The sequence below is a fragment of the Sinocyclocheilus grahami genome, unplaced genomic scaffold (genome assembly GCF_001515645.1).
Source record: "Sinocyclocheilus grahami isolate Dianchi unplaced genomic scaffold, SAMN03320097.WGS_v1.1 scaffold27.1, whole genome shotgun sequence".
Taxonomy (NCBI): domain Eukaryota; kingdom Metazoa; phylum Chordata; class Actinopteri; order Cypriniformes; family Cyprinidae; genus Sinocyclocheilus; species Sinocyclocheilus grahami.
In genome coordinates, this window is record NW_015505206.1 from 2,852,831 (window position 1) to 2,878,316 (window position 25,486).

Here is a 25,486-nt window from a genome sequence, read left to right on the forward strand (position 1 = left end):
ATATTTATAGTTAAACCATGGTAACCACAAATTAACCATGGTTTTGCTACACTAACCATAGTTTAACCATGGTATTTGCAGTAAAACCGTGGTTATACAAATGGTAATCAATACACCAAAAGATGGCGTTCCCTTAGTGAGATACCGAACGACTGTTAGAAAGAGAACCATGGTTAATTTTCATAGCCGACTGACTTACGGCCACGATAAACATTTCATGAAGCTGCATACCCAGCTTGTTAAAAAATATTTATTTTCAAACTTCTGTGTAACCCCAAAATTTTGTTATTTTGGGTACTCTCTTTATCTAGGCCCTTCTCACTTTAAATTTATTATTAAGTTTCGCTATTTCTTGCCAAATTTTACATTCACAAATGTAAATTTTCAAAGAAAACTCCTTCCTTTTTTATTTTCAGGAAAGATTTTGATGTGTATGTAAACGCTTTAAGAAATTCTAATAATTCTATTGCATGAAAGACTCTTTCATGGTGTGATTCTTATAAGCTAACGTAGTATACCTTGGATTAATGTATGTAACGTTTGTGCATTTGTAATTGTTATTATTTTACTGCATAATAATAAAAAAAGAACATTTAATGAACGTGCCTGTGTGATCGAGTTAAAGTTAACAGTGACAACAGCGCCTGCTACGGTCACAGAATTGTTTTGTAACACCGGAAGTGTCTGCCCAGAGTTTGTCGAAGTGCTAACAGCTAGGCTAATGCATTACAGAGCGCAATACGATTCTCTGAATGTGTCATCTCCACTCCGGACACAGATGAACACACTATCGCCATGCTACCGCAGCAGTGAACCTTCTTCACGGCAATAAAAAGAAACGACTGCATATCCTTCTGCTTATCCAAGCGGTGAAACTAGGCAGGTTAGGAATGATAGATCCCAGCTAATAATTCTGCATGTAGCTGTTAGCATGTAAACAAATAAAGGAAACGCGACTGACAGATTGATTATTTGAATGCACTGCATTCCCACATCATGCTATTAGAGATGTTTTTTAAATCTTCTAATTATTTATTTTTCAGTTGGCTCAGTAAAATCAATGTATGTGTTTTGACAGGCAGGACTGCTAACTTAGCTTGTGAGATTATGAAGTTGTCATTCAGTTTTGGCTTTTTATGGGTGTATAAAAATTACTGAACAGAATTGAATTTTCTGTTCCTGTAGTTTAATTAGATTACAATTAGGTTACTGTAATTGACATAGTGTCAATTGTGTGATATTTGTTCAATACAGTTTTTTCATTTGCTTATTTATTATGGCAAACATGTTTTCTATTTACTTTAACATCGTTTACTATGTTCTGTTTTTCTTTGCAGATTATATTTGAATTGACAGCAAACTCTAAAGTAGCATGTTTACACTTATATTTCTCCTCAAAGTGACACCATCACTGGTAGTGAGATGATAATAAACAAGTAGCTAAAAGCTTTTGAAAGCAAGTCATTGGGCATGATTTTTACACATACTGACCGCAATGTCCCAGTCCATCAATCTTGTAACACATAATGGACTGCTCAGTAATGCTTTTCAAACTGAGATGCATGTTGTTCAGCTTGTTTTGCACTTCTGAACTCTTCATCTTAAGTTGTTCTTTCAGGGGTGAATGACCGACGTGGTGCCTACCACCGCCCTCAGTGAAATAAAGCTCCGCCTACTCTGCCACGATGACATAGAGAGAATAAAGGTGCTCTGTGGAGAGTGGTTTCCCATTGAGTGAGTGCTGAAACATCTAACCAAACCATCTCTTTATACAGGTCAAGTACAAGTCTAACACACTCTGTTATTGGTTTGCTTGTGTTTTAGGTATCCAGACTCATGGTACCATGATATCACATCAAATAAGAAGTTCTTCTCTCTGACTGCCACCTTTAAAGGTGGAATTGTCGGGATGATTGTGGCAGAAATCAAAAGCAGAACGAAAGTGCACAAAGAGGTACAACTTTCATATGTATGTTGAGTCAATGACGCAGAGAGGAAAAACTGTGTCAGAATAAAAGAATGCTTGTTATAATTGTGCAATACATATTCTGTGCTTAAAGGAGTAGTTCATCCAAAAATTCAAATTTGAAAATGTACTTACCCTCAGGCCATCCAAGATGTAGATGAGTTTGTTTCTTCAACGGAACAGATTAGGAGAAGTTTAACATTACATCACTTGCTCACCAGTGGATCCTCTTCAGTGAATGGGTGCCGTCAGAAAGAGAATTCAAACAGCTGATAAAAACAGCACAATAATCCACAACACTCCAATTAATCATTAAGATCTTAAAGGGGTCATATGATGCGATTTCAATTTTTCCTTTCTCTGTGGAGTGTTACAAGCTCTTGGTGCATAAAGAAGATCTGTAAAGTTGCAAACACTAAAGTCTATAAACCAAAGAGATATTTTTTATAAAAGTTAAGAGTCAGCCATGCCTACCTAAAACGGCTCATTCTAACACGCCCCCACGTCTACGTCACGATGTGGGAAGATTTGCATAACGCCGCCCAAATGTTGACGCAAAGAAAGAAGGCATAACTTTTATTCTCGCTGTAGTATTGTTGCCGCATTCCGCCATGTCGTGAAGACGCTGTGTGCTTCGTTGTGAAAGCGAAACTACTTTGTTTGGTCTTCCAAAAGAGGACTATATCCGATTCGTCATGCCTAGAGCTGATCTGTACTGGTCGCTGAGAGAATACATCAACTTTCACCGTGGACAAAGCGGTGTCCAGCCCGCCTCTGAGTCCTCTGTCCATAATATATTTTTTTCTCCAGTAAAAATGTTGTCTCGCCTGAATCAAGAGAGAAATATGCACAGATCAAGAACAGCTTATGAAAACAGTCCAAAATAGTTCTAATCAAATATGCCAGTGGATTTTTATGTGAGAGGGACAACAGGGTTGGACTTTTTCACTAGTGGAATCTTTATATAAGTTATGTACTTTTTAAAGTTAAATCAGTGGCAAAATGATGGATTTGTTTCTTACAAACACAGATTTTCAATTCACAAGACAATAATTGATGGACTGGAGTCATGTGGTTTATTATGGTGCTTTTGTCAGCTGTTTGGTCTCTCATTCTGACGGCACCCATTCACTGCAGAGGATCCACTGGTGAGCAAGTGATATAATGCTACATTTCTCCAAATCTGTTCCCATGAAGAAACAAACTCATCTACATTTTGGATTGTCTGAGGGTGAGCAAACTTTCAGGAAATTTGTATTTTTGGGTGAACTGTTCCTTTAATGTCTATGAATATGTGAGAGGATTTTGTTTACTGTGTTTTATGCTATTGAATAATATATTTTTGGATGAGTAAACTGACTTTGACCATGAACAATAATTCCTCTGGAGCTCTGATGTGAAGGATCATAATTAAGATCATCTGACATATCCAATTGATATGATTAATTAGGTTACAGACTAAATTTCTGCACGTAGCAAAGGATTTGACTCTCATTAGAAAGGATTTTACCTCTTCATGGTACAGTTATGTCTCCTACTAAATCTGCTTGCAGTTACTCGCCGTGTTCATGAGTGCTTTTATATTATGCAAGTTAGATATTACCGTTAGTTCACTTTCAATGTATGATGAGTACTACATATCAAAGTCAAAGTGAAAATGAAACAGTACAGTTACTTGAATGCTTTTCCACAGACCAGACCATATAAAAGACAGAATATAATATACAGTTTTGCTATATACTTAAATGTACAATAAAACAATAATAATAATTCTAAAATTTCTTCTGAAAATTACGCTTTGCATTACAGGAGTAAATTAAATTTTAATATATATTAAAATAGAAAAAAGTTATTTTAAATTATAATAATACTTTACAATTTTGCAATTTTTGCTGTATTGTTGCTCAAATAAATCCAACCTTGGTTAGCATAAGAGACTTCTTTTCAAAAAGAAAAAAAGCTCCTTGAAAAATCTTTAACTCCCTCAATATGTCAATAACTAATAACAAAATCCAAATCATTACTTTTTGTTATTCCAGTGTTATCCCAGCTAACCATCTGTGTTTCTAACTTCACACATAATTCTCTCCACAAGGATGGAGACATCTTGGCCTCCAGCTTTCCTGTTGACACTCAAGTTGCTTACATCCTGAGTTTAGGGGTCGTGAAGGAGTTTCGAAAACATGGAATAGGTGAGAGGTGACGTTTGTCTCACCTATTCTTACAAACTGTGTGAACAGTATTCAAAGAGTTTGAATGGACACTTGTATTTCTTTCTCTCTCTTTGCAGGCTCTCTGTTACTAGACAGTCTAAAGGAGCACATCTCCACCACGGCACAGGACCACTGTAAAGCTATCTACTTGCATGTGCTCACCACCAATAACACTGCCATTCACTTCTATGAGAACAGAGACTTTAAACAGCACCACTATTTACCTTATTATTACTCTATACGAGGAGTGCTGAAGGATGGCTTCACCTACGTCCTCTACATCAATGGCGGACATTCTCCATGGACTATCTTATATCCTTTTCAAATAAATGCAGCTTTGATGATAATAAGATGCGTCTTTCAAAAACATGAAAAAAAAAAATTCTACCAATCCCAGACTTTTGAACGGTAGTGTGTATTCCCAGTTGTCTTGTAGTCTTCCTTGACTCACTCAGCACTGATTATATTCATCATATAGGTTCGGCACTGGCCAGTCTGAGCCCCTGCTCAATTCCTCAGAGAATTTACCGGCAAGCACAGAATCTACTGCGCAGTTTTCTGCCGTGGTCGGGCATCTCTTCCAAGAGCGGCATTGAGTACAGCAGAACAATGTGAGGATCGTCAGGTCGCAACAGTGCAGGGTACGCCTGACTCATCTACCTCTTTCCACTCTTAAATGTCTCATTCATTTTCTTCTAAGCTCTAATGATGTCTTATTGATCAGGTGGAAGCGATTGATTTGTTTGGGTCACATCAGATGCCGAAGAGAATTGTGAAGACTGATATCAGATCTCTCTGGTCTCGAGCAGTGTATTATATTTGTATATTTTACATGTATATACTTTAATTAATATATGCCTAGTCATTAGTAGATTGCCCTCTTAATATAAACTCTCCACTTCATGCCTGTAATTCTGCTGCTGTGTAGAACTATTCTATTGTTTATCCAGATTTTTAATATAAATAGATTTTTTTTATTTGTCCCTGTTCTGTATAGATGATTTTAGGGTTTGATGGAAGAAGTATGCATACTTTTTTCATTTAGTCACTTTCATGCCTGTGTCAAGCACTAGTGTTTGGTTTTGTGCAGGAACACTTTGACACTAAGCATATATTTTAGTCCCCAGTTTTAAGTTTTTAATAACCTTTGCACAGAGGCAGTGAATGTAGTGTTGCTATGAAGGGAAAATAACACCGTTGCAGACAACCCTCCGTCTCCCCAAATGTGTATTATGTGTTGCTGTCAAATTTAAATGCGAAAACTTTTTAAATTCAGATCATCTTAATTTAGCTAGAGAGTTGCATCCTGCCATTCCATGCAATGTACTTTCTGTTCTTTTAAAGGGGAAATAAATGAATGTTGTGGGGAGAGAAATGCTTGAATTTCGGTATGTTGCTGTGAATCAGGAATTTACACACAAAATAAACATATTTAAAAATAGATCACTCCTGCATTACGTGACTTACAATATGTTTGACCATCCATTCATGATGTCTTTGATGAAACACACTGGTTTATCGGCGAAAGGTGTTGTTTACAGAGAAACATTTCTGTGGGATTACATAAGGAACCTTATCATATGTGATTGGCCTTCGTGTATTTGGAATTTTGTGTCTTCCATTTCTGGATCTGTAAAAACAATTTGAGACAATTATTATAAAAAATTTTTGGAAACAAAATTGCATGCATGAATAACTGTTTTGAGCAAGTTATCAGTATAAGTAATAGAACCACTGTCACCTTGTGTTTTTGAGTTTGAGATTGTGTGTAAATCTACAAGTATTATCCCGTCTGTTTTAATGTTACATTCTTGTGAACTGGTACATTGTTGTGGGTTACATTTCATTGTGTTAATTTTTTTGTAAAGAATATTTTAGTCCCCAGTTTTAAGTTTTTAATAACCTTTGCACAGAGGCAGTGAATGTAGTGTTGCTATGAAGGGAAAATAACACCGTTGCAGACAACCCTCCGTCTCCCCAAATGTGTATTATGTGTTGCTGTCAAATTTAAATGCGAAAACTTTTTAAATTCAGATCATCTTAATTTAGCTAGAGAGTTGCATCCTGCCATTCCATGCAATGTACTTTCTGTTCTTTTAAAGGGGAAATAAATGAATGTTGTGGGGAGAGAAATGCTTGAATTTCGGTATGTTGCTGTGAATCAGGAATTTACACACAAAATAAACATATTTAAAAATAGATCACTCCTGCATTACGTGACTTACAATATGTTTGACCATCCATTCATGATGTCTTTGATGAAACACACTGGTTTATCGGCGAAAGGTGTTGTTTACAGAGAAACATTTCTGTGGGATTACATAAGGAACCTTATCATATGTGATTGGCCTTCGTGTATTTGGAATTTTGTGTCTTCCATTTCTGGATCTGTAAAAACAATTTGAGACAATTATTATAAAAAATTTTTGGAAACAAAATTGCATGCATGAATAACTGTTTTGAGCAAGTTATCAGTATAAGTAATAGAACCACTGTCACCTTGTGTTTTTGAGTTTGAGATTGTGTGTAAATCTCCTACAAGTATTATCCCGTCTGTTTTAATGTTACATTCTTGTGAACTGGTACATTGTTGTGGGTTACATTTCATTGTGTTAATTTTTTTGTAAAGAATCTAAACGGGAAATGTTTTACACTCTTATAGTAAAACAAATACATTCTTCATGTCACAGTAGGTGACATGAAATACTGAAAAGATTAACTGAAATGTTTTTCATAATCATACCTGACAGTCTCTGAATTGTGCAGTACCCTCTAGTGTTCATTGAGAGGATCGTAGACTAGAGGGGATTTTTTTTATGTTAACAAAATGAATTTTATTTGTTGTATTGCTCTTGTCCATTTGCATCCTTCCGTTTGTCTGTTCTTCATTTATGAATTGATTATTCATTCATGCATTAAAAGCATTTTGAGATGACCTAAGAGAGAAAATAAAGAAACTAAGATTGTACAAACATTTGTTTGAATAGTAGCCTATTATGTTACCTTTTGTTTACATCTCAAACTCAGAATGTTTGCGGCTTTACGGTAATTGTCATTTAATTACGTAATTTTGGATGGCTTCGGTTTAGCCACGCCTCTTTGGACCCTCATTCAGAGTGAGACAGAGCCCAGCAGCAAACGCTAAGCATAAGCAACTTCTTTCTTCCATTCATTTACCGTCTGCACCAAGCTACGATTGTTTTCTTAGCCTCGTGCACATTTGCTAACGGTGAGTGATGCTGTGATTCTTTTAGAAATGTTACATCCAAAGAAAGTGACTTTTTTTTTTTTTTACGAAGGTGAAAGTAAAGACACTTCTATGTGTTCGTGAATTATTCAAGCGATTCAATGAATTATAACGAGCAATGGTCGCTGTTTAAAATCTGTTAGACGTGTTTTTTAGTTTTTTTTTTAAACCTCTGTAAATGCTGAATTGATTAATTCTTCGACTTTAATCTGTTGCATCTTTGTTTCATCGGCATCGTTCTACTTTCTTGTTCATTTCTTTTTGAATATGTAACTTTTAAGGTTTCAGATATGATGTATTGTAGGAAGTTTGAGCAAATGAGTGAAAAAGTGGTTTAATTAATTCACAGAGGGACTAGTTGAGTTGGTGAAGCGAGGGAGGGAGGGGTCGAAGTAACAATTCAAGTAAACATGTGCCACAATTCTAGGAAATATACAGGAAAAATGTGTGTTTCGTGTAAAGAAGGTGTTTTGGTGGTAGACTGCGACTATGTTTCTGATACATTGGAAATCTTTGGCAGACGCGCAGATGTTGAGATAATATTGCAGTGTTGACACCAGATGACAGTGAAAAACAGATCCTCTCTAGAGATGTGCTCTGCTTCTCAGTTTCGCTTTACCAGAACAAATAACAATGTATCTTACTGTTCTTTATTGCTTTTGATTTAACGCTACAAAAAAGTGTCTCAGTGTTGGGTTGATGACTTAATCTTCAAGAACATTGTACAGTAAATGAAAGTACACTTACATACATAGGCTAAATAATGTTGAATTAACATCTTGATTAATGCATTACATTAGTTTAGGATTTATAAGACACATAAAGCTATATTTGTAAACATAAATGTGCTTTTCCATTTTAAAGAATTACATTTTTTTAACCCAAAATGAAAATGATATGTTCTCCCTTTACTTCTGAATGCAAAAGTAGACTCGGGCTTGACTGATGTATTTGCAGTCCCGGCGAAGTTAATTAATTAGTATGCTAATTCATGAATAGCCTAATGTTAATAAAGCTAAACGTTTACTTGCATTATAAATACAGATAAACAGTACTAAAAACTATTTTGGTTCTTCTCACTCCATAGGCTAACAAATCCTTTAGAGGAGACATATTATGCCCCTTTTTACAATATGTTGGCTAATATGAGTCTCTGGTGTCCCCAGAATGTATCTGTGGAGTTTCAGCTCAAAATACTCCACAGATCATTTGTTATATCATTTTGAAAATGGCTATTTTGAGTGGCAGCAGAAACACGCTGTTTTTCGGGCCTGTGTCTTTAAATGCAAATGAGCTGCTGCTCCCCGCCCCCTTTTCCAGAATAGAGCTGCTTGTACCTCCAAAGAACATCTGTTTTGGTTCTGATTATCATGTTTATCGCGCTGAAATCATGCGTTTTAAACCATATGAGTTTAAACTTCTGATATATGGTTTTCTGAGCACACACTCCGAAGCACACGGACAGAAAGCGGCTGTCACAGCATGTGAGTACTAAACTAAGTTCTCATTCACACACAAGTTTACGTTAAAAACACATGAGTTACAAAAACAGTCGGTTATGTCTGTGAAGGTAAACAGCTGGGAAATAAATCACGTTTATTTTAGATCTGTGTGGCAGCAGCAATATACAGTAAATTAATCATTAAATCCTCTGCTCTGTCTCCTCTGAGGCTGGGACTCTAAATAGTGTTCTGTGCTCATCTGTGCAGCCAAAGACAGAACAGTTACCATGTTTTGCTCAAACTTTCGCCATGGCATTAGAACTAGTACACCGTAGTCGCTTGCAAAATCAAAATTAAGGCACCGTGGGTGGAACAGCCTGATGTTCACTATTTTCCCCAATACTGAAGTCACGGAGTGATTCTTACTTAAAGAATCTCAGTGAAATAGTGCCACTCAGATGGGATGTTTTTGTATTTTGAGGGGGCTGATCCATTTTTTCATTGTTTTGAAAAACAGGAAAAACGATTGCATCATAACGGAGTATACGTCACAGCACTGTTCATTTCTTGTCTTGAAAATGATTTTGTGTCTTCACCTGAAGAACACATTGTGTTAATTACTTGTTTCTTTCTACCTAGACCACTGGGCCATGCTTTCAGTTGCGTAACTGATAGTTCTCCAGTTGGAATATTGGATTTTGGAAAGTGACAGCTTACCCCATTGGGACCTTATACAGACAACTAGAGGTCATAGTGTACTGAATCTGTTACAGTGACTAGAAGAAATATTTTGTGTGACCTGGTATAAAAACATTGATTTAAGAGGATATCTCTCTGTATAAACCAACCATTGAGTTAATGGAGAGCATAATCCAAAACTGTGCACATGCATGTTTTAATGTAGTTAAAGACATGAGGCTGGGTATCTGATCATCTGCTTACATAGACTAGCACAATCTGTTGCTGTTCAAACTCAAGACTAAGCTCATAGTTAGTCAGGAAAAGGATAATGAAATGGCAAATTATGTTAATTGTTTCTAGAGAAAGCACCTTGAGGTTTTGCTGTCAGAGAATACCATTGAGATGTAAATTAGAGTTCACTTCAAAGCCTCATGACAGAAAAGATTTGGCCTTTTCAACTCTACCAGTCACATACTTCTCTTACAAAGATCGTATTTTGCAAGCACCACCATGTGTGTGTCCTGTGCCTTTCATATCTTTTCATATTGTACAATCCCAACCTTAGCCAACCAGGACCAATTGGGTTGAACTAACAGGTGGAACTGCCTGTTATTTCATGCTATTTCATGCAATGATATTTAGATTTGTTTGTTGTTTCCGTATCAGAGAACTTCATGAAAGCTATTCTGATCAGAAGAACCATGCAGTGTTCAGCTGCTTGATCTGTGATGCACTATTTCCAGATATTTGCTTTTCGCAGGTTCTGGAAAAACTACCAAATGACCAGCCTTGAAATATTGTAGCTACTGAAAAGAATCAGTATTCAAAAAAAAAAAAACTTTAAGTACACAAGTCTTTTCACTGTCATATAATTGTAATAATATGTTTTAGCATCAATATTACATAGAATTACTTAGAAATCAAAAAAAAAAAAAAATTATTTCTGAATTAGGCCTATTTCAAGGACAACAGTGGCCTAAATGTGTCTGAATCTACTTCATAATTTTTTTTAAAAGATTTATTTTAGGCATTTTTGCCTTTATTATGATAGGACAGTTAGTTGACAGGAAGCGAGAGAGAGAGAAGGGAGACGCTGACGGGATCCGGAAAGATCCTCGAGCCGGGACTCGAACTCGGGATGCCCCGGAGCACAATATGTCAGATAAAAGGTGCATTTTCTGTTCTTAAAGTCCCATTCACCAAGATACCTACTCCTTTACCCCTGCTGGTGTACCTGCTGGTGTACCTCCTCACCCTTGAATTTATACATTTACTTTAATGATTAATAAAGTCAAGTCCCGCCCTTTATTTTTTCACATTCTAAAACCTGTTTCACTTTGAAATATGTCACAATACATAAATCAATTCAGCCATAACTTCTGTTACATGACTTTAAGTTTGCCAAGCAAAGAAGGACACTAATTATTAATCCAAAATCAAAATGGCAAGATGCAATAGAGGTTTGCTTTTGTTGCATTTAAATGGACATTGTGTTTTTCTAGTTGTGAAGGTTAAAACAATGTTAAGGTATTAATAAATAGAGCTGCTTGGGACTCTGACTTGTCTCGGACTCGATTGGTTAAAGACTCGGACTCGACTTAGGTGGACTCGAACCCAACACTAAATAGAGCTGTTGTAATTATTATTATCATTATTATTGTCTTTTTTATTTTAGTTAAAAAAATCATTAAAATGTTACTGAGCAACTGACGAGTAACACTGTTTCAGTGCAGATTTTCCTCGCACTTTGGACTTTGAACCCTGGGACCGCGAGCTCGTGCAGCACTGTTTGAATATGCAATTCATGCGTGTATTAGAAAACATAATGTTCTGCAGTTAATTTAATTGTTTAAGGCCATTTCGCGATTTCAATCATCACACAGTAACCAGCAACAATCACCCCTTCCTCTTCTCATTGAAGACATGCAATGCAGTTCTAAACTGTGCTTGTAATGATTTTTGCGTCTTCTATCTCGGAGTTTTAAATGCTTGCACATTGCCGACATGTTGGCTGCATTAGTGTGTGCCTCTGTTTGATCACGTCCTGTACAATTTATTCGGTGTTATCGCTTATTCGTGTTTTTTTGTTGTTGCTATTTTCGGCCGAATAATTTCGGTTGTCGAACATTCGGTGCATCCCTAGTATTTATTTTATTTGAAGAGTATGGAGGAGTTTGATGCTGATATAGAAATACAAATAAATAAATCTGTTAGGATGAATGCACATAAAAAGCTTTTTTTATGTTGTATTTATAATAGCTGTATTGTTGAAAACCCATCAGTCCTGGGAAGAGGAAACTACCCTACCAGTTTTGATTAACTGTTTCCTCCTGGTTGTGTCTTTTAATTGAACAACAGGTCCCTGCCTCCCTGTTTCCCCTCCTGCTAAATAATGCTAGTCTCAAGGCTGTTTGGAAATTTGTATATGTTACCAAAATATTCCAGTCATAATCTGACATTTCAAATGTGATCTCCACCCTTCTGAATCCTGCAAAAAAAACTAAGCTTTCCCTGTTTTCCATCATGTATTCTGCATTTCTAAATAATCAAAATAGGCATGCTTACTTGCATCAGCTTGTTGGTTTTTGTGGTTAGGCCTATATCTTCACAGATGTGCTTGCGCACAATGTTCAGCAGTGGCATTTTGTCAGGATACCTGTGGTTTAGTTTATGTGGGGCAGTGATTTTGAATATAGTATATTTTCATTTAAAAGGATAGTTCACCTAAAAATGAAAACTGTTTACTCACAACCTGTATGACTTTTCCCTTTGCAGAAATATCATGGAACAGACAAAAAAAAGTCTTTATAAATTATTAGTAACATTTAAGTTGATATTCTATGAAAATCCCAGTTTATAAATGTTTTAATTATTGGAGAACTACTATTTTAAGCACAATCATTGAGTAAAGTATCTGTTTTATTCAGGGAAAATGATCCCTTCGATTCCTAGGCACCATGTCTTACTTGATGATTTCAAGGAGTATCATTTGTCTTTTTGTTCTGTACATAAACAATGAAAAATGTTTGAGCTTGCTGTGTTCAAACGGGTCAAATTCATGTGTCTTTTGCACGTGGCTTTACAAAAACAGGAAATGGCATGTTGCTGTAACTGCTGCTGCTGGCATTGAAGTATATTCTGCAAAATGAAAGGACATTCCTGAATAGTAGAGGAAAAATTTAAAGCTTAAGACTCAGTTATTGGTTAAAAAAAAGATTGACCACTTTTCTGAATATTGTGTGCAATATGTCCCCACGTTGTGCGCCACATTGTGCTCAAATGTGTTGTAAAACCAAATATTTTGTAAAGCCAGTTGCCTCTCAGGGTCTAATATGTCACTGGAGAAAGTTGTTTGTACTCTCTCATTCATGCTTTATTCAGACTTATTGAGGTTGTAACAGCAAGGTCTTGAGTCAGAGCTGTCCTTGCACCCTGAAGCTATGGGCCGGATTCAATAGTGTGCCGTCACTGTGTGTAGAAACCTCTATTGATGAAATGTAGGCATCTGGACCTGGCAGAGGTTTTAGTCATTTTGTCATTCATTGTCATTTTAGGCACATTATTTCATTTCCTGCAGGCTATGACGCATGCAAACTCTTTATTATATTAATCCGTCAGTTTATATCCATTTAGCATGTTGTCCTCGGGGAAAACATGGGCAGGAGTGGGCATGTTATTGGACGAATGCAGCTGAGGTCGGCGTGATAATGATTGTTGTTGATTCCGTTAAGTGGTGCAGTTTTGTTACGTGTATCTCTTAACTCGCGTTTTGTTGGAAATGTACATTCATTGGATCGTTAAAAGGCAATAAAAGCGTTGCTGCTCACTTCCTGTGTACTTTACAAACTGAACCTCTTCAGGTGCTTTCAGCCCTTGAGTGCAAACAAAGGGATAATTGTAACCCACGCAGCATTCCCACCTCCAGATGCATCAGATTGTCCCTCTCCCGGACATGTCCCGCAGCTGTTCTGTAGCCTGGCAACTCACCATCCAGATGGAGAGCGTTTCGATTCCCTTTATCTCTCCATCACTGTCGTATTTATATAATCTCCATCTTCACGGAAGCCCCGCCCACCAACACAGGCTACAGGTGGAGTGCAGGAGGGAGAGGTGGTTGATGCACCAAGGTCGCTGCACTTCCTCATTGAAGAATAAGTAGTGCTTGTACCTGAGCACACTGTTGCTGCTGGTGAATAACCTGGCCACAGCAAGGCCAGAGATGAGGTTGATTTCAGAGCTGATTGTTATTACAGCTGCTAGATCAGGTGCAGATTAGTAAATCAGCAGTTACATACTGTACATAACTGTCTACTGATGACGTCCACTTGTGATCTTCCTGCTGGGGTTGTTTGTCTCACCAATTAAGCCGGGAGGGAATATTGTCAAGATTCTGCATACACGAAGACAGAGTTTGTTTGCGGCCTTTGCATGCTGCTTTTATTTTGTATCATTTGTATGCTTCATGTAAAGAGTATGCTAAACATTCGAATTGAAAACTCTAGACCGTTACCCAGCTAACAGGAAATGTTCTCATATCTTGGGCTAAGTGAGTAGTAAGTAACGTTAATAGAATTTTCATTCAAATTTAACCGGTCTTTAATGTTCTAAAAGTGTTAGCACAAAAAAGTTATTATTCATCATGGAGCATTTCTCTTTTCTGGGTGTTTGTCTAACGTTAATCAGAACTAGTATTTTAAGTCCTTATGGATCTCAAGACATAAATTGAAATCACATTTTGTCTATAAAGACCTGCTCTGTTGTGCTACTGTATATTGCATACTGGCATGGCATAGTTTAGGATCCCTGTTCACAATATGGCTTAGTGCTCCTATTGTGGATGGCTAGTGCCAGACAGAGTTATTTGCCTACGCAGTCAGACTTTTCAACAGCAAACTCTGGTTAGAGGTGGAGTTGATGGAAAATTCCAGTAAATTCCATAGCTGACCTTAGTGTGGTCTCTGTGCGCTCATCCTGAGGTCATGTCTTCCTCCCTCTGTTGACCTTTGTCTAAAAGCTGTTGTTTGGTTTTAGACCTCTTTGGAATGATGGACAAATTGTCTACCAGCTAGTTTCTCTGTGTATTACATACTAAACAAGATGTTTTTGTAAGACATTAACACTTCTATCCAGAAAGAATACATTGAATCAATCAAAAACGACTGTAAAGACTAGGCATGGGTCGGTATGAGATTTTGACGGTATGATAACCTTAAGCAAAAATATCATGGCATCACGGTATTGTCGTTACAGCTCTAAAATGTGTTATTTTTAAATGACTGGGTAAAAAAAACAAAAATCTGCTGAACACAATATATTTTGTTTTTGAGCAACATACAGAATATTAGGAACAGTAGAATTTGTTTATTTTTCTTTGATTTGTTTCCTAAAAAGAAGAAAAATAAAGACTGACATCTTTATTTAACCTAAATCTGTAATTACAGTTATTTAATTTGTTATATAATTCATATACATGTCATTTATATAATTTCATATAATTTATTTATATAATTTCATATAATTTGATTTAATAATAACCCAATTTGAAGCAAAAACAGAATGTTCTGACTAGCTTTGTGAAATTATACTACATGCCTGAAGGAAGCAAACAGCAGAAGCTCTGAATGAGACGCAGATTCTCTCTCTGACAGCAGGAGGCGCTTCTGGAACACCAGATACTGCGTTTCCTTGGTTACCGCTGTAAACAAAGCAGCGCTGCGCTGAAACACTGCTTCAATATGAACTAGTTAAAAAAGTTTGTCAAGACAAACTTTAAGTTGGCTTGAGAAAGCCGGACCAGAAAGTTTGAAGAAGTTTGAAAAGTTTAAAAAGTTTAAGGAGTTTAAAATTTTTTAAGTTTGATGGTTTTCAGTCTGAAATAGTTTGAAGTTTAAAGTAGGTTTTAAAGCTTGAAGTTTGAAAGTTTTGAAGGCAATACATTCTGTCAGAGATAGATAGATGTAGATAGCATGTTGCTAGCATGATTAGCAAGTGACTCGCATGTCATTAGCATGATTAACATGTGACTAGCATGTTGTTAGCATGATTAACGACTGAATAACATGTCGTTAGCATTATTGGCAAGTTACTAGCATGTTTCTAGCATGATTAGCAAGTGACTAGCTTGTTGCTAACATGATTAGCCAGTTACTAGCATGTTTCTAGCATGATTAGCATTCTACTATCATGTTGCTAGCATGATTAGCAAGTTAGTAGCATGTCGCTAGCATGTTTCTAGTATGATTAGCAAGTGACTAGCATGTTTCTTGCATGATTAGCATGATGCTAGCATGTTGCTAGCATGATAAACAAGTGACTAGCATGTCGTTAGCATGATTAGCAAGTTACTAGCATTATATTATGATTTTATGATAATTAAGCACTATTTAATGATAGAACTAGTGATTAGAACTAAAACTTGGTAACCATGAATGAATGCATATTTGTCATTTTAACTGAACTTAGGACTGGTGGTGGTGTTTAAGATATTGTTGGTCATAGGTAATAGTAATTATTATTAAAAAAGCCTACTACTACTACTATTATTATCTGCTGGGTTCATGAATATTAATCACGTTGTCAGCGTTCGCTCGAACTGATTTGCTGAAATCAAAACAGGGACAGTAATAGATGAGCGCCAGTCAACGAGAGCTGTTCGCGCATTAGCTCCGCCCACTGCCGAGAAACCGGCATATCTTCTGCTTATTCTTAAAAGCTGAATAATTCTAAATGAACTCTGAATCTGTGTTGAACGCCTCTTACACACATACTGGCGTGTAAAATCTAAGAATTTATTAGCCAATGGCTAATGTTAGACATTATTTAGTCGCCCAGAGTAAGATTTAGTCGCATATGCGAGTGATTTACTCGCAATGTAGAGGGTTGAGTGCATAAATGCGCACTAGACTGAGCTTGTGTCGTGATGATGTTCTTTGATAATGTAATGTTCGTTGCTCGTTTTCTGTAGCTGCTTTTTGAATAACTGAGGAAATGCAAGCATTATAATTAGTAACTTACGATGTTTCTATTAATTTGTTATCATGTTAAATACAAATTCAGTCATGTTAAAAACATTTGGCTGCTTTTAGCCTTGCGCTGGAGTTGGTTCACTTTCCCGCAATGAAACTAAGTAAATAATTTACATAAATTAGCACGATAATATCGTGTATCGGCGATCTCACAGGCTGACAGTTGGACGATATGAAAATTGAGCATATCGCCCAACATTACAGTAATAATGCCTTCCATTCTCGCTCAGCCTGCAATAGCATAATGGAACTCACTGATGATATATCATGTCATGTCATCATCTGCACGAACAGGGTGTGCGGAGGTTTGCAATATGTCGACAGGCAGGTGTAGCACAGCCTATCCTAGCCGAGGGAGGGATACGAGGGATATGATTGGATGACCATTTTATGGTCCTATGTCCTCCACAGATTATATAAATACTAGGGATGGGCATTTTTTGGCAATTTCTCATTTCGATCATCCATAGGATTTAAAAACGAGTACCCAGCTAACAATTTTTGGTTCCCAGAACGTTTCCGGAACGTTAGTTTTTAGTTCCCATAACGTTATTATAACATTCCCCTAACGTTAGTTTTTGGTTCCCAGAACGTTATTCTAACATTCCCCTAACCTCTTTACTCCAATATGATCACCCCGCTGTACGTTAGTAATCATCCAGCACACTCGTGACCCAGTATAGTATAAGCGGCATGGAAATGATCTGTATGGACGCCTAATCAGTATTATAAAAACCACATCTTGTTTTTATCTATTGTTTAAGCTTAATCTGAGCACATCAACCATCGTATGGAAGATTAAATAAGATTAAATCTGTCCTTTAATATGTAAGATTACGGAGTACCCAGATTTTACATTTCTTCAGCACCAAATAAATATATATATATATAAAAAAAAATAAAAAATTACTTGACTTAAAGTAGGATATCAGTATTAATTTCTTACCACTGAAGTGTACAGTTTGTGCAGCAGGACCTTCTTTTGATCTGTAAACAAAAACCTCTCGCTTAACATCATGTTCTCTTCAGTTAGGCATTTTAAATCCCTCCAAAATCATATTTACTCTTATAAATATATTAATTTGAAGTAATCGTTCAATAAAGAGATCGATAAACGAGCGAGTCAGTCAGCCAGTTAAATGAAAAATTACCGTTTATTTTTAAATTCTGCGAGCGCGTGGCTCTCTGTGGAAGACAGGTGAAAGCGCGTGCAGATCAGAGGCGCGCAGTAAATGAAGATGAAACATACCCACGAATTTATGATTTCTGTTGTCACTCTACGCTTAACCCTGGCTTAATTTTATAATTTAAATCGCGTTTTGATTGATCTAATTTCTGTATCTTAAAGGGGTCATATGATGCGATTAAAATTTTTCCTTTCTCTTTGGAGTGTTACAAGCTTTTGGTGCATAAAGAAGATCTGTAAAGTTGCAAAGACTGAAGTCTCAAATCCAAAGAGATATTCTTTATAAAAGTTAAGAGTCAGCCACACCGACCTAAAACGGCTCGTTCTAACACGCCCTCACATGTCTATGTCACAATGTGGGAAGATTTGCTTAACGCCGCCCAAATGTTCACGCAAAGAAAGAAGCCGTAACTTTTATTCTCGCTGTAGTATTGTTGTTGCCGCCGCCGCCATGTCGTAAAGACGCTGTGTGCTTCGTTGTGAAAGCGAAACTACTTTGTTTGGTCTTCCAAAAGAGGACTATATCCACTTTGTCATGCCTGGAGTTGATCCGTGCTGGTTGCTGAGGAAATACTACAACTTTGCGCTGTGGATCGCCGGATCGGCTTTCACCGTGGACAAAGCGGAGTCCAGCCCGGGGTCGTCACATGTCCTTCCGGACGCTCCTTCGTCGAAATAGCCGGCCGCGCAGTTCTCAAACCCACCCGCCTCTGCTCACTCTAACCCTCCCGCCGTTCCTCACGCTAGCCCCCGGTCTCTGCGCACTGTAGGCCGCCGTGTGTGATGCTGTTTCGTTGTGAAAGTGAAACTACATTGTTTGGTCTTCCAAAAATGGAGACGACTAGAAATCAGTGGTTAAGTTGTATTTACAACACTGTTCCAGAACACTTCAACCCAAATATTCAGATGTGTGCAGCACATTTTATGGAGGACCGTTTCCTGATCCTGGGAGAGTAACGTTATACAACAATGCCGGCAGTTCTGACTCACAGTCTGTAAGTACGTTTTTTTATATTTGAAGAGTTTTTATATTTAAAGCGAGTTTTTAGGGCAGTGTAGAGTAGGGCTTGTTGTTTGTCATTTTTTATGTACAGTATGTGGAAAATGTGTTTTTTGAACCTTAAACCGCATAAACACATTTCATTACACCAAATACACCAAATACTGTTCTTTTTAGCAGCATCATGTGACCCCTTTAATAAATGCTGCATTAAATGAATTTCAGGGTTCTGTATGGGTCATTACACATTAACATCTGCGACGTTTTCATTGGAAAGATAGTTTTACAGGGTTATAAAAAATAACCTGAGAATAACCATAAGGGAACATTCTGTATAAGTTATTTTTAGGTTATTTAAAAATAACCATCCTGCAACGTTCTGGGAATGTTATTTTATGGTTGCAAAACAAAATAACACAAAAATAACCATTAGGGAACATTCTTTGTTATTTTTAGGTTATTTAAAAATAACCATCCTGCAACGTTCTGGGAATGTTATTTTATGGTTGCAAAACAAAATAACACAAAAATAACCATTAGGGAACATTCTTTGTTATTTTTAGGTTATTTAAAAATAACCATCCTGCAACGTTCTGGGAATGTTATTTTATGGTTGCAAAACAAAATAACACAAAAATAACCATTAGGGAACATTCTTTGTTATTTTTAGGTTATTTAAAAATAACCATCCTGCAACGTTCTGGGAATGTTATTTTATGGTTGCAAAACAAAATAACACAAAAATAACCATTAGGGAACATTCTTTGTTATTTTTAGGTTATTTAAAAATAACCACCCTGCAACGTTCTGGGAACGTTATTTTATTGTTACAAAAAATATAACCTAAAAAGAACATTCACCTAACGTTAGTATTTGGTTCCCAAAAAAATAACCAAACGGGAACCAAAAACGAACGTTCCGTGTTTGCTGTATACTTGGGGGCGGGGCATGGTCGTAATGGATATAATGAAAATATCTGAAGACTGTTATGAAAATTAATATTAAAAATATAAATATGACATGAAAACCTGTCTATGAAAACATGAACACATGATTAGAACACTGTTAGATTATGATTATGATGCAGCAATGTTATTAAAAAAAAAGAGGCATCTAAAAAGGAATAGCTGCCTGGGGTGAAGCTGAAGACTGAGGCCCATTCTTTGATACATCCTATGATATTAATCAGATAGGCCTAACTTAGATACATAAAGTAACATTACAACTTGAATTTGCACAAAAGGGTGCAAATGCCAGTGAACTTTAAATTACGCACTATAGCGAGACAGAGAGAGAGAGCAGGCTCCCGCCGTGGTTCGCATTCATAACAGTGTGCTGAAACACGGGCAAGGAAAGCAGACAGTATTTACTATAGATTTCACATTCTATAAAGTTCTCATTATAATGCAATGTTTATACATTATCAAGTGATTCCTGAAATTGTCTGCGCATTTTCAAAGCCATACGAAGTACGAAAACATGTTAATTGAAGTATGCCTACTGTTGAATAAATATGATGAAAGAAGCACTGCTGCATTATTATAACATCAGTATTTAAAAAAATTAAAAAAAGAAACCTCTAAAAGCAGTATGACCATCTCGAATAACTCGGTCAATATTATCGGGCATTGCATTTGAGCATGAATCTAAACACTGGTAATATGCAGTACATTCAGCATGTTAATATACCAACTATGTTAGATTAATCAGATATGTATGTAGCTAACCCAGACATCACTACGTGACTTCGAAGCCATGCTTCTCTCTCTTCTCACGTTTATACTTTGGACCGCATGCTGTGGCCAGCTAAACAATCAGAGCACCGCCCAAAATGCTGCTATAACTAATCAGAAGAAAAAAAAATCCACGATTATTGTTTTCATGATCAATTGTCGCTGTCAAGGCCGAGTACTCGATCGCTGTTGCACATCCCTAATAAATACATATAAATACATCTAGACCACTTGCCTTAGTGATTGCTATCGGGATGTGAAGAGACTTTCAACCAGCATAACAAAAATGTTTTTGAACCAAATCACCTATGCCATGGCTTTAATGATTCAAAAATAATATAGAAAAGCTAAAAAATCAAGGTATACACAATAGCCTTCTGCTTATTTTAAATTATTTAAAAAAAAGTAATACTAAACAATAATAATATTAAAAGGTAAAGATCCTATGACATATTTCTTACTCCGAAATTAAGAATTTAACATGCACAGTTTTTTTTATTGCGTAATTGAGTAATAATCCCCCCAATATCTAATTTAATGTGTTGGTTACAAAAACATTCTAGAGATTTAAATTATTTGAATTGTAATAACATCCTTAGATTCTCCCTAGTATCTTTGTTTTAATTTTAGCAGGGTGCAAGGGGGAAATATCACACCCTTGCTAGGGAGTCCTCAAATATTGTCTTTGGTAATAGGAAACTCCATGTGGAGTGGCAAAGGTTGAAAACGACTGCTGAAGAGTCTGCTTTATATGAACAGAATTCCTTACAACATTACTGTGGTAATATCATGGCACAGTGACAGTAATACCATGGTGTTGTAATATGTACTGTTAAAATATGTTGATTGCCAAATTCATATATTGTGGTGTTTACATTATATTCAAAATGCCAAAACCATGGTACTTTTTTGTATATGATGGAAGTTTCTTCCTCCTGATGGGATGAACCGCCTGAGTCCTTTTCTTCTCTTTTCTGCTGATGTGTACGTAGAACGAATGAGAGCAGAAGCGAATGTTCACCCATGCATCAGTACCCCAGCACACAATCAGTGCTGTATAATTGGCCCTGGCCTTCAAACACTCACTGGCCTCGTTTTCTGTTTATGGGGCATGCTGAGCCTGACAGCAGAAAGCTATAATTGCAGTGATGTAATCCATCTGAAGGTACAAAGGGGCCCCTTCTCATCTCGCATCTCTCGAGGGAGCCGTTGGTACTGTGTTGCCATAGCAGAGCCACCCGGGAGTGTCTGGAAAGCTGCTTTGCCACTTCTTGGGTGCAATTTGAAACAATCGAATTATTATTTAATATGCTTTATTGCACATAAGGAACATCGTTCGTGGTCATCCCACTCTTGTTATGATTTGTGTGGGCTGAAATGGCCCAGAGGAGAGTAATGACAATGAGGGAGGCTGTGCGATTTATGCATTTGGTGCCATTTCCTGCTGTGATTATTACTAGGGATGCTTGACCCTTCCTGGCCCGTTCATGTTAACATGCAGCGCTCCAGTGCCCAGTGCATCAGTTAACAGATTCCACAACCAAGTCCTGCTCGACAAGAAGGATTTGAACCCCTAGTGGCCTAACCAAATGCTCTACCGGCAGAGCAAGTTTGTAATATCTTCCCGGACAGGGTGGATCGGTCAGATAGGGCTAACAAAGGCTAAACATGGTCTGCAGCATCAACAGTGAACGATCGCATTACTGCCTGTCGCAAATGGGAGCTGCAGCCTGCAGCCACTGGAGATTTGTTTTTCAGTGCTGGTGGTTATCACGGATGCTGAAAGACAAAGTCAAGGGGCACAGTTGACATTCAGTTTGATAAAAATTGTGCATGAATAATTAACATCTATAATAGTTGTATTTGAAAGGAATATGCAAGAGAGCTTGGATACAGAATGTTATAGTTGTATATTTAGATGCAGGAGAAGAAATAACAGGCTTTATGTCTCATGTTTCAGTAGTAAAGTAACTAATTGCTTATTGAGTTTATCAAGTGGCTTCCTCAGGCTGTGTTGCATCCACTGCTGTGTACACTAGAGATATTGAGTTACCTGAGAAGAATTACTTTAGGGCTGCACGATAAATCGCATGCGATATTTAGCGCGCATCTTATCAGTAAAGCCGGTTCTGTAATCAGTAGTAAATCTCCATCACCTGCGGGCTTTCACATTGAGTAGCATTAACTACACAGAGCCGTTGTTCACTGACGAGCTGCGCAAAACCACGTTCATATTCGCGCGATTTTTTGCGCAGCTCGTCAGTGAACAATGAACACTGTTGTCACAGTGAATTACACTATATTTGTGTGATATGTGTAGGAAGACAGAGACAGAGTTTGTGACCATTAGGGATGCACCGAAATGAAAATTCTTGGCCGAAACCGAACAAAATTAAACAGTGGGCCGAAGGCCGAATACCAAACACGGTTTTTCAAGTTTTTTCCCCCCATGTATTTACCCATTTTTATTTTCACCATTGCATGAATTAAAAAGCCAAAATGTGCTTTTTACTGTTTTGTCTTGCTTTTCAAAAAAATTTAAAAATAATTTACAAAACAACTATTTAAAAATATTTAACACTGAACATTTTTAACATTCTAGCAGACACTATACCAACAAAGCACAATTTAACTTAAAATAAGTTGGTAAAATAATAATTTTTGGCCATCAGACCCCCTTCTTGAATCAGACATGTATTTTTAACTGTACAATTAAACAGCCTTTCTGAGAAGAGACTTCTTTTAAAACATTAGAAAATATTACAGATCCTAATTTGAACGCTATGTGTGAATGTTATAATAAATGTAAACGCGATTGTCTGACTTTTTATTTTATTTTACAGAACAACAGTAAAATTACAATACTAACAGTTATGAATGTTGATAGACTTCTTGCTTTTTATTTTATTTTGGCGGAAACGCGCAGGAAGACCTCAATGCTTCTTTTTGTTGACAACAGATTTATAAATGAGTCTCATTACGAATACGTCGTACGTATCGCATTGTCACATGCCTTGTAAAAATTCATATAAATGTGACTGAGCAACTGACGACTGTATCAGCGCAGATTTTCCTCGTGCTTTGGACTTCTGCGAATTCGTGCAGCGCTGTCAGAATACATGCAATGCGCGCGTGTATTAGAAAACATAACGTTCTGCAGTTTATTTACTAATTGTTTAAGGCCATTTCAGGATTTCAGTCATCATGCAGTAACCAGCAACAATCAGTCATTCCTCTTCTCACGACGTGTGTGTTGCATAATAAAGAACCTCTCACTCTGCTCTGGTTGCTATTTAATCGTGTCATATCATTGTTCGGTACAGTTTATTCGGTCTTTTCGCTTATTCAAGCTTTTTTTTCTATTTTCGGCCGAATAATTTCGGTTGCCTAACATTCGGTGCATCCCTAGTGACCATTACCGTACAAAAATAACCTGTTGACACATCCTTTAGATTCTTTTTTTTACAGAATCAAAAAAAAAAATCCCCACACTGCTTCTTTTTATTTGTAAATGTGGGTAGAGTGTATTGCCCGTCATCTCCTCTGACATGATTTTGTGCAGCAGTAGAAGCTACACACTGCATTGTCGTTGTCTATTTTTCTGTTTTATGATGGGTGGCAATCATTATGCTGGAGCAAAAAGGAAAAATGCAACACTGCTTAGTATTTACTCAATGAATTCAATATGCACTGATTCTTATTTAAGCTACAAAAGTTAAGTAAGAGCAGTGAGTGATTTTCTCTTTGTCTTTTGTTCATGGCCCCAAATATTGCAAGCCGTAGCGATATGCATATTGCGACATGTACATTTGCGATATTTCGATATATTGCACAGCCCTAGTACATTGTAAGAAAAATATCTAGAAAAATGTAAAAGATAATAGTAATTTTCCAGGACATTATCCGTTATCCATTATTCATTATCCATTGTAACCTGAAAACATAAAATACAATGCATAATTTAAAATGCAGGGGGAAAAAACTGAGAAATCCTTCATATTATAATAGTAGATTGTGCTCTATTTTTACAGAAGCATACTAACTAACTAACTGCTTAAAACCATCATTGTTCAGAATGTGTAGTTTTACTAGTTTACTAGCTAAAAAAAACTTAAATTGTAAGTGTTCAAAAATGTGTAAGTGTTCAATATTTCAATGTTGTATTTAAAAATACAGTTATTTATATTTTAATATTATGTTATATTATTTTACAAGCAAATCTAAATTAACATTATATAAAATAATTTTTTTGCTGAGATATGATGTAGTGACAATTTTGCGTCGTAATTACGTAATGATGTCATCGTGCAATGACATCACAACGTCATTTAAAAACTTGGCAACAAATCAACCTTCCTTCAGCGACTTCCCCTGAAAATGATTATCAATGAGAACAGGTGTGCTGCTTCATTTTGTGAAAACCACGATCGTAGCCTACCATTTAAAAGTTTGGGTTTCAGTAAGATAAGAAAAAAAAAAAGGAAATCAATACTTTTATTTTGCAAGTATTTGAGACTCTATTTATAACATTTATAATATTACAAAATAACATAATATTACAATATAATATTACAAATAAATTCTGCTCTGAAATGTCTATTTATCAAACAATCCTGAGAACAATGTATTATTTCCACAAAAATATTGAGCAAAAAAAACGAAACGTTTCAACATTAACAATAAGAACCATTATTAATCATTGAGCACAAATAGCAACTGATAATATTTGTGCACCAAATCATCACACGAGAATAATTTCTGAAGGATCATGTGACACTGAAGACTGGAGTAATGATGCTGAAACTTCAGCTTTGCCTTCACAGGAATAAATTATATTAAAAATATTAAAATAAAAAACAGTTCTTTTACATTGTAATAATAGTTCACAATATTACTGTAATTTTAATCAAATAAATGTAGCCTTGGTGAACATAAAGCATGTTTAAAAACATTTTAAAACATCTCAATTATCCAAATGTTCCATGTTAGTTTT

General features: G+C 36.5%; 1 protein-coding gene and 1 long non-coding RNA gene across 4 annotated transcripts; one reads left to right on the forward strand and one right to left on the reverse strand.

Moving 5' to 3' along the window:
• The first annotated feature begins 671 nt into the window (after window positions 1–671).
• Window positions 672–5,619, forward strand: LOC107568044 (N-alpha-acetyltransferase 60). Of its 3 annotated transcripts, none has more exons than XM_016253885.1 (7): window positions 672–884; window positions 1,619–1,734; window positions 1,825–1,954; window positions 4,062–4,158; window positions 4,257–4,491; window positions 4,638–4,820; window positions 4,904–5,619. In XM_016253885.1, exons 2-6 carry the CDS (start codon window positions 1,625–1,627, stop codon window positions 4,792–4,794), a joined length of 729 nt encoding a protein of 242 aa, XP_016109371.1. In that variant the 5' UTR covers window positions 672–884; window positions 1,619–1,624; the 3' UTR covers window positions 4,795–4,820; window positions 4,904–5,619. The 3 variants fall into 3 exon arrangements, with proteins under 3 accessions (XP_016109371.1, XP_016109386.1, XP_016109381.1); XM_016253900.1 differs by having other exon boundaries at window positions 672–883; window positions 1,607–1,734; XM_016253895.1 differs by having other exon boundaries at window positions 672–879.
• On the reverse strand, window positions 5,151–7,142 carry LOC107568059 (uncharacterized). Its single transcript, XR_001606703.1, has 2 exons — window positions 6,083–7,142; window positions 5,151–5,324 (listed from the first exon to the last, which is right to left on the reverse strand). It is a non-coding gene; the product is annotated as an uncharacterized lncRNA (long non-coding RNA).
• Between the last annotated feature and the right edge of the window lie 18,344 nt (window positions 7,143–25,486).